Here is a 12,703-nt window from a genome sequence, read left to right as displayed (position 1 = left end):
ATATAACAAAATTGAGTTGTCAAATAAATATGTAATAATTAATTTAGTTGACAACTCTATTTTATTATATGTTATTACTATATTCGTTATTAAGTACAAATACAAAATGAAATTAATAATATTATTTAATAAAATAGAATTGTCTAATAAATATGTATTTTTTACTTTACTTGACAACACTATTTTATTATATGTTATTGTTATCTTTGTTTCATAATTATACTTAATAACAAAGATAATAATAAAATATAACAAAATTGAGTTGTCAAATAAATATAAAATAATTAATTTATTTGACAACTCTGTTTTATTATAAGTTATTATTATCTTCGTTATTGAGTACAACTAGAAAATGAAGAAAATAATAATATTTAATAAAATAGAGTTGTCTCATAAATAGGTTATTATTACTTTATATGAAAACACTATTCTATTATATGTTATTATTATCTTCATTTTATATAACAAAGATAATAACATATAATAAAATTGAGTTTATCAAATAAATATGTATTTATTACTTTATTTGACAACTCTAATTTTTTATTTTATTATTATTTTCGTTGTATAATTGTACTTCATAACGAAAACAATACTAGCATATAATAAAATAGAGTTGTTAAATAAAGTAATAATTAAATATTTATTTGACAAGTTTATTTTATTATATGTTATTACTATCTTCGTTATGCAGTCAAACTTTAAAAGGAAGATAATAATAACATATGATAAAATAGAATTATCAATTAAATAAAAGTTACATATTTATTTGACAACTCTATTTTATTATATGTCATTATTATATTCGTTTAATAATTTTACTTTATAATTCCACGTTAGATTTCAAACACCAGCAATCAGCTTGTTCGAAAATACGGATTTCGGTCCATTTTATGTTGGGTGGTACAAAAATCACCCGAAAAGTTCAGATGAAATTGAGGACCAGGAGACCGTGATAGCATTTTTCTCCAAAATTTATTATTGGGTTTTAGGGTCCGCACTCGATTTCAAACACTTGCCATCGTCTTGTCCGAATATATAGATTTCAGTCCTTTTTTGTTAAGGTGTAAGAAAATCGCCTGAAAAGTCCAGATAGCATTCTTCTCCTAAATTTATAATTGTGTTCCGAGTCCGTGTCGGATTTCAAACACTAGCCATTGTTTTGTTCAAAAATACGAATTTCGGTCCATTTTAGTTGAGTGGTACAAAAATCAGCCAAACATACCAGATGAAATCGAGGACTGGGAGACCCTTATAGCATTCTTCTCCAAAATATATAACAGTATTTTGGATTCCGAGTCAGATTTCATACCCTAGCCATCGTCTGGTACGAAAATATAGATTTTGGTCCATTTTTGTTGAGGGGTACGAAAATCTCCTAAAAAGTCCAAATAAAAACGACGACCGAGAAACCCTTATAGCATTCTTCTTCTAAATTTAATACAGTATTTCGGATGAAATCGACGGATTTCAATCCATTTTAGTCTAGTGGTATGAAAATCGAACGAAAAGTCCAGATGAAATCGAAGACTGGGAGACACTTATAGAATTCTTCTCCTAAATTTATAAATGTGTTTCAGATTCCATATAATACCACTAGTTTTGATACAAAACTCCGGATAATATCATCACAACGTCAGATTTCAAACACTAGGCACCATCTTGTTCGAAAATACAGTTTTCTTTCCATTTTTGTCGGGTGGTACGAAAATCGCCCGAAAAGTCTATATGAAATTGAGGACCGGAAAACCCTTATAGCATTCGTCTCCTAAATTTATAACAGTATTTCAGGTTCCGCGTCAAATTTCAAACAGTCTCCCTCTTTTGGTACGAAAATACAGATTTCGGTCCATTTTTGCCGGGTATTACGAAAATCGATCCAAAAGTCCAAATGAAATCGAGGACTAGGAAACCCTTATAGCATTCTTCTCCTTAATATATCACCGTGTTTCGAGATCCGCGTCAGATTTCAAACACTTGCAATCGTCTAGTCCGAAAATACATATTTTGGTCAATTTTTGTCGAGGGGTACGAAACTCGCCGAAAAAGTCTAGATGAAATCGAGGACCGAGAGAACCTTATAGCATTCTTTTTCTAAATTTTTAACTATGTTTCGGGTTCCGCGTCAGATTTGAAACACTAGCCATCATCTTATTCGAAAATCAGGATATCGGTCCAATTTAGTTGGGTGGCACGAAAATCTCCTGAAACGTCCAGATGAAATTGAGGACCAGGAGACTCTTACTGCATTCTTCTCCTAAATTTATAACTATGTTTCAAGTTCCGCGTCAGATTTCAAACATTATCCATCGTCTTGGACGATGGATAGTGTTTGAAATCTGATGCGGAACCCGAATCACATTTATAAATTTAGGAGAAGAATGCTATAAGAGTCTCCTGGTCCTCGATTTCATCTAGACTTTTCGGGATATTTTCGTACAAGACGATGGCTAGTGTTTGAAATATGGCGCGGAACCCGAAACCAAGTTATAAATTTTGGTGAAGAATGCAATAATGGTCTCGCGGTCCTCAATTTAATTTGGACTTTTCGAACGATTTTCGTACCCCTCGAATAAAAATAGACCAACATCTGTATTTTCGGACCAATTGATGGCTAGTGGTAGAAATCTGGCGCGGATCTTGAAACATAGTTATAAATTTTAGAGAAGATTAAAATGGACAAAAATCCGTATTTTCAAACAAGGCGATGGCTAGTGTTTGAAATCTGACGTGGAACCCAAAAGAAAATTATAAAATAAGAAGAAGAATGATATAAGGGACTGTCGGTCCTGGATTTCATCTGGACTTTTTGGGACATTTTCGTACCACTCCAGAAAAAGGGCCAAATCAGTATTTTCAGACCAGACGATGGCTAGTGTTTGAAATCTGGCGTAGAATAGAAAACACACTTATAAATTTTGGAGAAGCATGCTATAAGAGTCTCCCAATACTCTAGTTCATATCGACTTTTTGGGCAATTTTCGTACCACCCGACAAAAATGGACCAAAGTCCGTAGTTTCAGACAAAATGATGGTTAGTGTTTGAAATATAAAACGCAAAACCCGCAACACAGTTATAAGTTTAGAAGAAGAATGCTATAAGGGTCTTGTGGTCCTCGATTTCATCTAGACTTTTCTTGCAATTTTTGTATCACCTGACAAAAATCTACCGAAATCCATATTTTCAAACAAAACGATGGCTAGTGTTTAAATTCTGATACAGAACCTGAAACACAATTATAAATTTTGGAGAAGAATGCTATAAAGGTCTCCTGGTCCTCGATTTCATCTGTTCTTTTTCCGGCAATTTTTGTACTACCCGACAAAACTAGACTGAAAATCGTATTTTCAGACCACACGATAGCTAATGCTTGAAATAAGGTGCGGAACCCGAAACACAGTTATAAATTTTGGAGAAGAATGCTATAAAGGTCTCCTGGTCCTCGATTTCATCTGTTCTTTTTCCGGCAATTTTTGTACTACCCGACAAAACTAGACTGAAAATCGTATTTTCAGACCACACGATAGCTAATGCTTGAAATAAGGTGCGGAACCCGAAACACAGTTATAAATTTTGGAGAAGAATGCTATAATGGTCTCCCGGCCTGCAATTTCATACTGACTTTTCGGGTGATTTTCATACCACCCGACTAAAATAGTCCGAAATCCGTATTTTTGAACAAGACGATGGCTAGTGTTTGAAATATAAGGCGGAACCCGAAACAAAGTTATAAATTTAGAAGAAGAATTTATAAAGGTCATTTGGTCCCCGATTTCATCTTGACTTTTCAGGCGATTTTCGTACCCATCGATGATAATGGACCAAATTCTGTATTTTCGGACCACACTATGGCCAATGTTTGAAATCGGACCCGGAACCCTAAACACAGTTATAAATTCAGGAGAAAATGTTATAATAAGAGTCTTCTGGTCCTCGATTTCATATGGATTTTTCGGGCGATTTTCATACCCCTCAACAAAAATGGTCCGAAATCAATATTTTCATACCAGACGATGGCTGGTGTCTGAAATATGGCGTGAAACCCGAAACACGGCTATAAATTTTGGAGAAGAATGCTATAAGGGCCTCCAGACACTCGATTTCATATGGACTTTTCTGGCGATTTTCGTACCACCCAACAAAAATGGACCAAAGTCCATAGTTTCAAACCAAACGATGGTTAGTGTTTGAAATCTGACGAAGAACACGAAACAAAGTTATAAATTTAGGAGAAGAATGCTATAAGGGTATCCTGGTCCTCAATTTCATCAGCTCTTTTCGGGTAATTTTTGTACCACCCAACAAAAATAGACCAAAAATCGTATTTTCGGACCATACGATGGCTAGTATTGGAAATCTGGCGCGGAACCCGAAACACAATTATAAATTTTGGGGAAGAATGCTATAATGGTCTCCCGGTCCTTGATTTCATCTAGACTTTTCGGGCGATTTTCTTACCACCCGACTAAAATGCACCGAAATCCATATTTTCGAACAAGACGATGGCTAGTGTTTCCAATCGGGCGACTAAAATGGACCAACATCTGTATTTTCGGACTAGATGATGGCTAGTGTTTCAAATCTGGCGCGGAACCCGAAAAAAAGTTATAAATTTTGGGGAAGAATGGTATAATGGTCTCTCGGTCCTCGATTTCATTTGGACTTTTCGAGCGACTTTCATACCCCTTGACAAAAAAGGACCAACATCTGTATTTTCAGACCAAACGATGGCTAGTGTTTGAAATCTGGCGCGGAACCTGAAACATGGTTATGACCTATTAGAGCGCTATTTTTACAAGCGCTGTAAAAGACTTGCAAGACTTGCGCTTTCAAATAATTAAATGACCTATTAGAGCGCTATTTTTACAAGCGCTGTAAAAGACTTGCAAGACTTGCGCTTTCAAATAATTAAATGACCTATTAGAGCGCTATTTTTACAAGCGCTGTAAAAGACTTGCAAGACTTGCGCTTTCAAATAATTAAATGACCTATTAGAGCGCTATTTTTACAAGCGCTGTAAAAGACTTGCAAGACTTGCGCTTTCAAATAATTAAATGACCTATTAGAGCGCTATTTTTACAAGCGCTGTAAAAGACTTGCAAGACTTGCGCTTTCAAATAATTAAATGACCTATTAGAGCGCTATTTTTACAAGCGCTGTAAAAGACTTGCAAGACTTGCGCTTTCAAATAATTAAATGACCTATTAGAGCGCTATTTTTACAAGCGCTGTAAAAGACTTGCAAGACTTGCGCTTTCAAATAATTAAATGACCTATTAGAGCGCTATTTTTACAAGCGCTGTAAAAGACTTGCAAGACTTGCGCTTTCAAATAATTAAATGACCTATTAGAGCGCTATTTTTACAAGCGCTGTAAAAGACTTGCAAGACTTGCGCTTTCAAATAATTAAATGACCTATTAGAGCGCTATTTTTACAAGCGCTGTAAAAGACTTGCAAGACTTGCGCTTTCAAATAATTAAATGACCTATTAGAGCGCTATTTTTACAAGCGCTGTAAAAGACTTGCAAGACTTGCGCTTTCAAATAATTAAATGACCTATTAGAGCGCTATTTTTACAAGCGCTGTAAAAGACTTGCAAGACTTGCGCTTTCAAATAATTAAATGACCTATTAGAGCGCTATTTTTACAAGCGCTGTAAAAGACTTGCAAGACTTGCGCTTTCAAATAATTAAATGACCTATTAGAGCGCTATTTTTACAAGCGCTGTAAAAGACTTGCAAGACTTGCGCTTTCAAATAATTAAATGACCTATTAGAGCGCTATTTTTACAAGCGCTGTAAAAGACTTGCAAGACTTGCGCTTTCAAATAATTAAATGACCTATTAGAGCGCTATTTTTACAAGCGCTGTAAAAGACTTGCAAGACTTGCGCTTTCAAATAATTAAATGACCTATTAGAGCGCTATTTTTACAAGCGCTGTAAAAGACTTGCAAGACTTGCGCTTTCAAATAATTAAATGACCTATTAGAGCGCTATTTTTACAAGCGCTGTAAAAGACTTGCAAGACTTGCGCTTTCAAATAATTAAATGACCTATTAGAGCGCTATTTTTACAAGCGCTGTAAAAGACTTGCAAGACTTGCGCTTTCAAATAATTAAATGACCTATTAGAGCGCTATTTTTACAAGCGCTGTAAAAGACTTGCAAGACTTGCGCTTTCAAATAATTAAATGACCTATTAGAGCGCTATTTTTACAAGCGCTGTAAAAGACTTGCAAGACTTGCGCTTTCAAATAATTAAATGACCTATTAGAGCGCTATTTTTACAAGCGCTGTAAAAGACTTGCAAGACTTGCGCTTTCAAATAATTAAATGACCTATTAGAGCGCTATTTTTACAAGCGCTGTAAAAGACTTGCAAGACTTGCGCTTTCAAATAATTAAATGACCTATTAGAGCGCTATTTTTACAAGCGCTGTAAAAGACTTGCAAGACTTGCGCTTTCAAATAATTAAATGACCTATTAGACCGTGTTTTTTACAAGCGTTGTAAAATCATTCACTTTAAATAAAAATCATTTACTTTAAATAAATAAAAACAAATTTAAAACGAATTTACGCACTACGTCAGAAATGACATTTAACAGCGCCCATTTTACAGCGCTTTCTAAACACAAGCGCTGTTGTAATTATATTTTAAAAATAACGGAACCTATTACAGCGCTTTTTATGTAAAGCGCTGTAAAACAAGCGCTGTAGTAGGTCATATAACGTTTGCGCATCACGTTATAAGGCTTTTACAGCGCTTGTCAAAAAAGCGCTGTAAACGGAAGCGCTTTCGCGAATCAGTTACAGCGCTTTTTTCACAAGCGCTGTAAAACACATGCGCTTTCATTGAATTTAACTACCTATTACAGCGCTTTTTTCACAAGCGCTGTAAAACACATGCGCTTTCATTGAATTTAACTACCTATTACAGCGCTTTTTTCACAAGCGCTGTAAAACACATGCGCTTTCATTGAATTTAACTACCTATTACAGCGCTTTTTTCACAAGCGCTGTAAAACACATGCGCTTTCATTGAATTTAACTACCTATTACAGCGCTTTTTTCACAAGCGCTGTAAAACACATGCGCTTTCATTGAATTTAACTACCTATTATAGCGCTTTTTTCACAAGCGCTGTAAAATACATCTTTCAAATAATTATATACGTTGGAAACCCTCATATCCTCTACATCTTTCAAATAATTATATACGTTGGGAACCCTAATATCCTCTACGTACTGTGCGGCCATCTACGTTGTCTAAGGTATTTTTTACACATGATCTGTTATGTTTTGAAATTGTCAAAAATTGTCAAAAACTCATACCACATGATCTGTTCTGTTTTGAAATTGTCAAAAATTGTCAAAAACTCATACCACATGATCTGTTCTGTTTTGAAATTGTTAGTTGATATTGGTTTCTTTTTGAAACTTGTTGATATGTTTTGAAAGCTTATTATTTTTGTTACTGCATTTATATAGGTGGTATAATATGGATAGGAAATGGATTTCAGCCAATCGATTGTCAAAAGAGTATGAAATTGGAGTGAAGGAGTTTGTTGAGTTTGCAGTGAAGAATGCAAAAGATCCAAATAGAGTAGTTTGTCCTTGTTTAAAATGTTGTTTTGGAAAACGTGTTAGAGAAGATGAATTAGAAGGACATCTAGTATGTAATGGAATTGATCAAAGCTACACATGTTGGATAAGACATGGTGAGAAAAAAAAAGGAAACATTAATTTTGAGAATAGTTCTACATATGCTTCAACTGATTTCGATACAGATACATATGAGCCGGACCGAGTTGATGAGATTGCAAAAGCAGTTGAAGAAGATCTTCGAGATTGTCCTAAAATGTTTGAAAGTTTGTTGAGTGATGCAGAGAAAGAATTATATAATGGTTGTACTAAATTCACAAGACTGTCAGCGATATTAAAGTTGTACAACTTAAAAGCGAGTAATGGATGGTCTGATAAAAGCTTTACGGAATTATTAACACTCATAAAAGATATGTTGCCAGATGATAATGAACTTCCCAGTCGAACCTACGAGGCTAAACGGATTTTGTGTTCTATTGGAATGAGTTACGAAAGGATTCATGCGTGTCCTAACGATTGCATTTTATTTCGAAACGAATATGAACTACTTAAGGCGTGTCCGAAATGCAATGTCTCTCGATATAAGAAGAAAGAATCTACTCCAGCAAAAGTCGTGTGGTATTTTCCTATAATACCAAGATTTAGGCGCATGTATCGCAGTGAAGAAGATTCAAAACACTTGACATGGCATGCAGATGAAAGAATTAGAGATGGAATGTTTCGACACCCTGCAGATTCCCCACAATGGGCAAAAATTGATCACGAGTATCCTGAATTCGGGATAGAGTCAAGAAATCTAAGACTTGCACTTTCTACTGATGGAATGAATCCACATGGTCTTCAAAGCATCTCACATAGCACGTGGCCTGTGATTTTGGTAATATATAACCTACCTCCATGGTTATGTATGAAGCGTAAGTTTATGATGTTGTCTCTGTTAATTTCTGGACCCAAACAACCGGGGAATGATATCGACGTATACTTGACTCCTTTAATTGAAGATTTAAAAATTCTGTGGGAGACAGGTGTGGAAGTTTATGATGGGTATAGGAAAAAGTGTTTCAATTTGAGGGCTATGTTGTTCGGCACAATTAATGATTTTCCAGCATATGGTAATTTATCAGGATATAGCATTAAAGGTCAGTGTGCATGTCCTATATGTGAAGAGAGTACAAATTGGATGCGGTTGAAACATTGTAAGAAGAATGTGTTTCTTGGACATCGTAGATTTTTACCTTATAGTCATCAGTATCGTGGGTGGAGAAATGCATTCAATGGAAAATCAGAGGAAGGTAAAGCTCCTTTAGCACCGACTGGATATCAAATACTTGAAAAAGTACAAGGTTTGACCAATAAATTTGGCAAACCTTTTGCGGGAGAGCTGGTGAAAACTGGGTGGAAGAAAAAGTCAATTTTCTTTGAATTGCCATATTGGAAGTCATTGTATGTAAGACATTTCCTCGATGTGATGCATATTGAAAAAAATGTATTTGAAAGTGTTATTGGTACGTTACTCAATGTTCCAGGAAAGTCTAAAGATGGCGTCAATGCAAGATTGGACTTGGTCGATATGGGAATAAGAAATGAACTGGCTCCAGTAAAGAAAGGAAATCGCACATATCTACCTCCAGCCGCTCATACTCTATCTAGAAAGGAAAAAATTGTTTTATGTAAATTTCTACACGAAGTTAAAGTTCCAGAAGGATACTCTTCGAACATTAAAAATTTGGTTTGTATGAAAGACCTCAAGTTAAAAGGTTTGAAGACCCATGATTGTCATATTATAATGGAGCATTTGCTACCAATAGGTATACGTTCCATTTTACCTGAAAAAGTTCGACTAGCCTTAACTAGATTATGTTTCTTCTTCAGGGAAATTTGTAGTAAAGTGATCGACCCTCAGAAATTACCGACATTGCAGAGGGAAATTGTTGTTACTTTGTGTGAGCTTGAAATGTATTTCCCACCATCGTTTTTTGATATAATGGTTCACCTTACTGTTCATCTGGTTAAGGAGACACAACTTTGTGGGCCAGCTTATATGAGATGGATGTATCCGATAGAACGATATATGAAAATATTAAAAGGGTACGTAAAAAGTAGAAGTCGACCAGAAGGTTGTATTGCTGAACGATACATTGTTGAAGAGGCTGCTGAATTTTGTACTGAATATCTGTCCAATGTTGAATCCATAGGGCTTCCCATGTCTCGTCATTCGGGAAGACTATCAGGAGAAGGGATAACTGGAAGGAGACTACTGACTATATCAAGGACAGAATGGGAGCAGGCACAATTGTATGTTCTGCACAATGATGATGAGGTTCAACCGTATGTTACAATACACATTGATCAGTTATCTCGTTTGAACATGAATAGGAATCAAAATTGGATAACTCGAGAGCACAATCGAAGTTTTGTAACATGGTTAAAAAATCACATAATGTCAAAATTTGATATAGACCCCGGATCAATTTCAAATAGATTGAGGTGGCTAGCAAATGGTCCGAGCTTACATGTCTTTTCTTACACTGGTTATGTTATTAACGGCTACACATTTTATACCAAAGAACAAGATGATCAGACCACTATGCAAAATAGTGGAGTCACTCTCGTAGCTGAAGCGATGCATGTCTCAAGTGCAAAAGACAAAAACCCAATATATGCAAATCTATCATATTTTGGGGTTATCGAGCGCATATGGGAGTTAGACTACACAATGTTTCGTGTTCCTATATTTGGTTGCAAGTGGGTCGATAATAATAATGGCGTTCGGATTGATGAGTCAGGATTCTTGCTTGTCGATTTTAATAGGGTGGGATACAAAGACGAGCCTTTTATTTTAGCGTCGCAAGCTCAACAAGTGTTTTATGTCACTGATCCTTCTAATGATAAATGGTCTGTTGTCCTATCGACCAATAAAATAAGTGATGATAACAATAATGATGAAGATGTTGGTAATGATCTTTTATTTGCAACATCACAACAACCACATGAAATTGATTCAACTGATGATGGTTTATATCTTAGAGATGATCATGATGAGGGAATTTGGATTAATCCATCGTTTCGTATTGTAAATGGACAAACAAATGTGAATGTCACCAGGAAAAGAAGAAGGGCATCTTAATGTATATGTTTAATTGTTTTATATAAGCTATGCATGTAATCTGAACTGTGTTATTGTAAATATGCATGTAATCTGAATTGAGTGTTTTATACTAAGTTCTGATTAATTTATTTTCTGAACTGAACTGAACTGAACTGAATAGAGAGATTCTCATTTCTAATAATTCATGCATGTAATCTGAATTGAGTGTTTTATACTAAGTTCTGATTAATTTATTTTCTGAACTGAACTGAACTGAACTGTACAGAGAGATTCTCATTGTCATTTCTAATAATTCATGCATGTAATCTGAATTGAGTGTTTTATACTAAGTTCTGATTAATTTATTTTCTGAACTGAACTGATAAAAAGGTTTTTAATGTCATCCCAACCCAAATAAACCAAACACAAAAATAAAATAAAGAGACATTTTACAGCGCTTATCTTAAAAAGCGCTGTAAAAGATCCTTTTAAAAATAAAATAATGAGTGTGTTATACCTTTTACAGCGCTTTTCACACAAAGCGCTGTAAACGACTCTTTTGAAAGTGAGTAAAAAAGACATTTTACAGCGCTTATTTGACAAAGCGCTGTAAAAAAGCTTTAAAAATAATATTCATCAGACACCTAATTTCTTCAAACACCTTGTACGCATCATGGGAATCCAAAAAACATCAGACATTAACCCATTTCTTCAAACACCTTGTACGCATCATGGGAATCCAAAAAACATCAGACATTAACCCATTTCTTCAAACACCTTGTACGCATCATGGGAATCCAAAAAACATCAGACATTAACCCATTTCTTCAAACACCTTGTACGCATCATGGGAATCCAAAAAACATCAGACATTAACCCATTTCTTCAAACACCTTGTACGCATCATGGGAATCCAAAAAACATCAGACATTAACCCATTTCTTCAAACACCTTGTACGCATCATGGGATTCAAAAAACATCAGACACAAACCCATTTCTTCAAACACATTGTACGCATCATGGGAATCCAAAAAACATCAGACATTAACCCATTTCTTCAAACACCTTGTACGCATCATGGGAATCCCCAAAAACACATTGTTAACAAAAACATCAGACACAAACCCATTTTTCGCAACATGGCAATGATCCTGAATACCAATTAAGTTTCGATTTAAGAAGGAAAGAGAATGTAAAGAGATAAAAAGGGTGTTGAGGTGGAGATTGAATTGTGAAAGAGTAAGCTTTGATGTTTGTGAAGAAGATGCATAAAAGGAGAAGAGTTTGGTGAAGATGAAGGGATTTTGGTGGTGACCAGTTACTACTATGTGGGTTTTGCATGTTGAGCCTTTTAAAATTAACATAAAGAGACATTTTAGAGCGCTTATGTGTAAGAAGCGCTGTAAAAGGCTTTAAAAAACATTAATATAACATAATAACACACGGAGGTCTTTTACAGCGCTTATTTGACAAAAGCGCTGTAAAAGGCGTAAAAGGCATTCAAATAACATAATAACACACGGAGGTCTTTTACAGCGCTTATTTGACAAAAGCGCTGTAAAAGGCGTAAAAGGCATTCAAATAACATAATAACACACGGAGGTCTTTTACAGCGCTTATTTGACAAAAGCGCTGTAAAAGGCATTCAAATAACATAATAACACACGGAGGTCTTTTACAGCGCTTATTTGTCAAAAGCGCTGTAAAAGAGCCTTTTAAGAATTTAACTAAAGAAGCCTTTTAGAGCGCTTTACAAAAAAAGCGCTGTAAAAAGGATTATAAAAAGCGCTGTAAAAGGCTTATAAAAAGCGCTGTAAAAGTGTTACGTATATATAACAGTTACCTCTTCAGTTTCCTCTTCATTACGTAACCTTCATCTCAACCTTCATTTCTTCTCTTCTTTTGCAAACCCTATCATCCCGTCCTTTACGAACCTTATTTCCACGATCATCTCCTTCATTTCGAACCTTATTTCCATCCAAGATCATCTCTCCCATTTCACACAATATATT

At 35.1% G+C, this 12,703-nt stretch overlaps 1 protein-coding gene across 1 annotated transcript; it reads left to right on the top strand.

The window, feature by feature from the left end:
- The first annotated feature begins 7,232 nt into the window (after positions 1–7,232).
- LOC140920356 (uncharacterized) lies at positions 7,233–9,845 on the top strand. Its single transcript, XM_073368617.1, has 3 exons — positions 7,233–7,271; positions 7,489–9,784; positions 9,834–9,845. Exons 2-3 carry the CDS (start codon positions 7,499–7,501, stop codon positions 9,843–9,845), a joined length of 2,298 nt encoding a protein of 765 aa, XP_073224718.1. The 5' UTR covers positions 7,233–7,271; positions 7,489–7,498.
- Positions 9,846–12,703: the final 2,858 nt, after the last annotated feature.

The sequence above is a fragment of the Cicer arietinum genome, chromosome 5, assembly GCF_000331145.2.
Source record: "Cicer arietinum cultivar CDC Frontier isolate Library 1 chromosome 5, Cicar.CDCFrontier_v2.0, whole genome shotgun sequence".
NCBI classification, from domain to species: Eukaryota; Viridiplantae; Streptophyta; class Magnoliopsida; order Fabales; family Fabaceae; genus Cicer; species Cicer arietinum.
The sequence above is the reverse complement of the archived record's forward strand: the minus strand, read 5'-3'. Positions and strand labels throughout refer to the sequence as shown.